We start from the raw sequence: 1497 nt of genomic DNA, 5'->3' as shown, positions 1-1497 counted from the left end.
CTATATAGATAAGCCTATATCATAATGTAACAACTACATAAACTCACAACAAACCACTGCACAGATCCCAGTCTACATGCTACTTGAGATTTCAATAAAAAATGACATAAAGGATATAGATAAAGCTGCACAATACTGTACTTTTAGACTCAAATATCAAGTATTGTTGAAGGGCAAGTTTATTTACCTTGTAGGATATGTGTCCCCTCTTTTCTGTAACAAATATCCTCAGCAGGATATCAGCAGGTTGATAAACGAAACAACAGGAAACAGGACGTCTTGTATGTACACACGAGGTATGCAGGCGTCAAACAGGTACATATGGGCGTGTCTGGGTTGGCAACAAACAGGTGAGAACACGCCCGACCTACAGTAGTTTGTAGATTTTTCGCGCCTTGTATTTCAAACTGCGTTAACTGCAGGCCTACTTTATGTTGCTAGAATGCCTATTGCGAAACAACACCTTTAAAATGCTTCAAATCTATTTTCCAAACAGAAAAGTGATGCCATTCTGAACCACAGGCCGATGATACATACCTTCCTGTTTACAGTCACGTATCCATTCCAGGCTCGAAATTGTTGAGCAATGCTTCTCGGTCCACTGTGTCGAAGGCCTACTCTCATTTCGGATGCCCCCTGCGCCGGAGGTCCACCTGGTTGTCTGGACGGTTCTGTGTGTTGTTTTACAGAGGGAGGACGCAGGGTTGATATCTGAGTCTTTCAGACGGAGAGAGAGAGAGGAAACATAAAAGGCATGCTGCAGACAAAAGGTGTTCAATCCAGCGCCACATCGTTCCCATGGAAACTTACTTCCCTCAGTTTCTAGCAGCTATTTATGGGGCTGTGATGTCGGTGACATGTTGGTGGTGTTGCTGCAGGCTCGTCACCGTCTGCAAATCAAAGCAAATCTAGGCATCACTGTCTGTTAATCATTATAGTCAACTATACATAAGAAACGTGTAGGCCTAAATGTATAACACACCACAATACTATACTACTATATACAGTAGGCCTAAATGTATAACATACCACAATACTATACTACTATTTACAGTAGGCCTAAATGTATAACATACCACAAAACTATACTACTACTATACAGTAGGCCTAAATGTATAATATACCACAATACTATACTACTATATACAGTAGGCCTAAATGCATAACATACCACAATACTATACTACTATTTACAGTAGGCCTAAATGTATAACATACCACAATACTATACTACTACTATACAGTAGGCCTAAATGCATAACATACCACAATACTATACTACTATATACAGTAGGCCTAAATGTATAACATACCACAATACTATACTACTATTTACAGTAGGCCTAAATGTATAACATACCACAATACTATACTACTACTACTATACAGTAGGCCTAAATGTATAACATACCACAATACTATACCACTGCTACTATACAGTAGGCCTAAATGCATAACATACCACAATACTACTACTACATAGTAGGCCTAAATGTA

The 1497-nt window shown here is 39.1% G+C and overlaps 1 protein-coding gene across 1 annotated transcript in view; it reads right to left on the bottom strand.

Moving 5' to 3' along the window:
* Positions 1-699, bottom strand: part of LOC115122821 (tight junction protein ZO-2-like) — a 207924-nt gene extending 207225 nt beyond the window's left edge. The window contains exon 1 of the mRNA XM_065026849.1: positions 538-699. Within this exon, the coding sequence (XP_064882921.1) occupies positions 538-624 (87 nt within the window). The 5' untranslated portion in view covers positions 625-699. The remainder of the gene's footprint in view (positions 1-537) is intronic.
* Between the last annotated feature and the right edge of the window lie 798 nt (positions 700-1497).

This window comes from Oncorhynchus nerka, linkage group LG13, assembly GCF_034236695.1.
Source record: "Oncorhynchus nerka isolate Pitt River linkage group LG13, Oner_Uvic_2.0, whole genome shotgun sequence".
In the NCBI taxonomy this organism is placed as follows: Eukaryota; Metazoa; Chordata; class Actinopteri; order Salmoniformes; family Salmonidae; genus Oncorhynchus; species Oncorhynchus nerka.
Note: the sequence above shows the minus strand (reverse complement) of the source record. Positions and strands in the feature narration are given on the sequence as shown.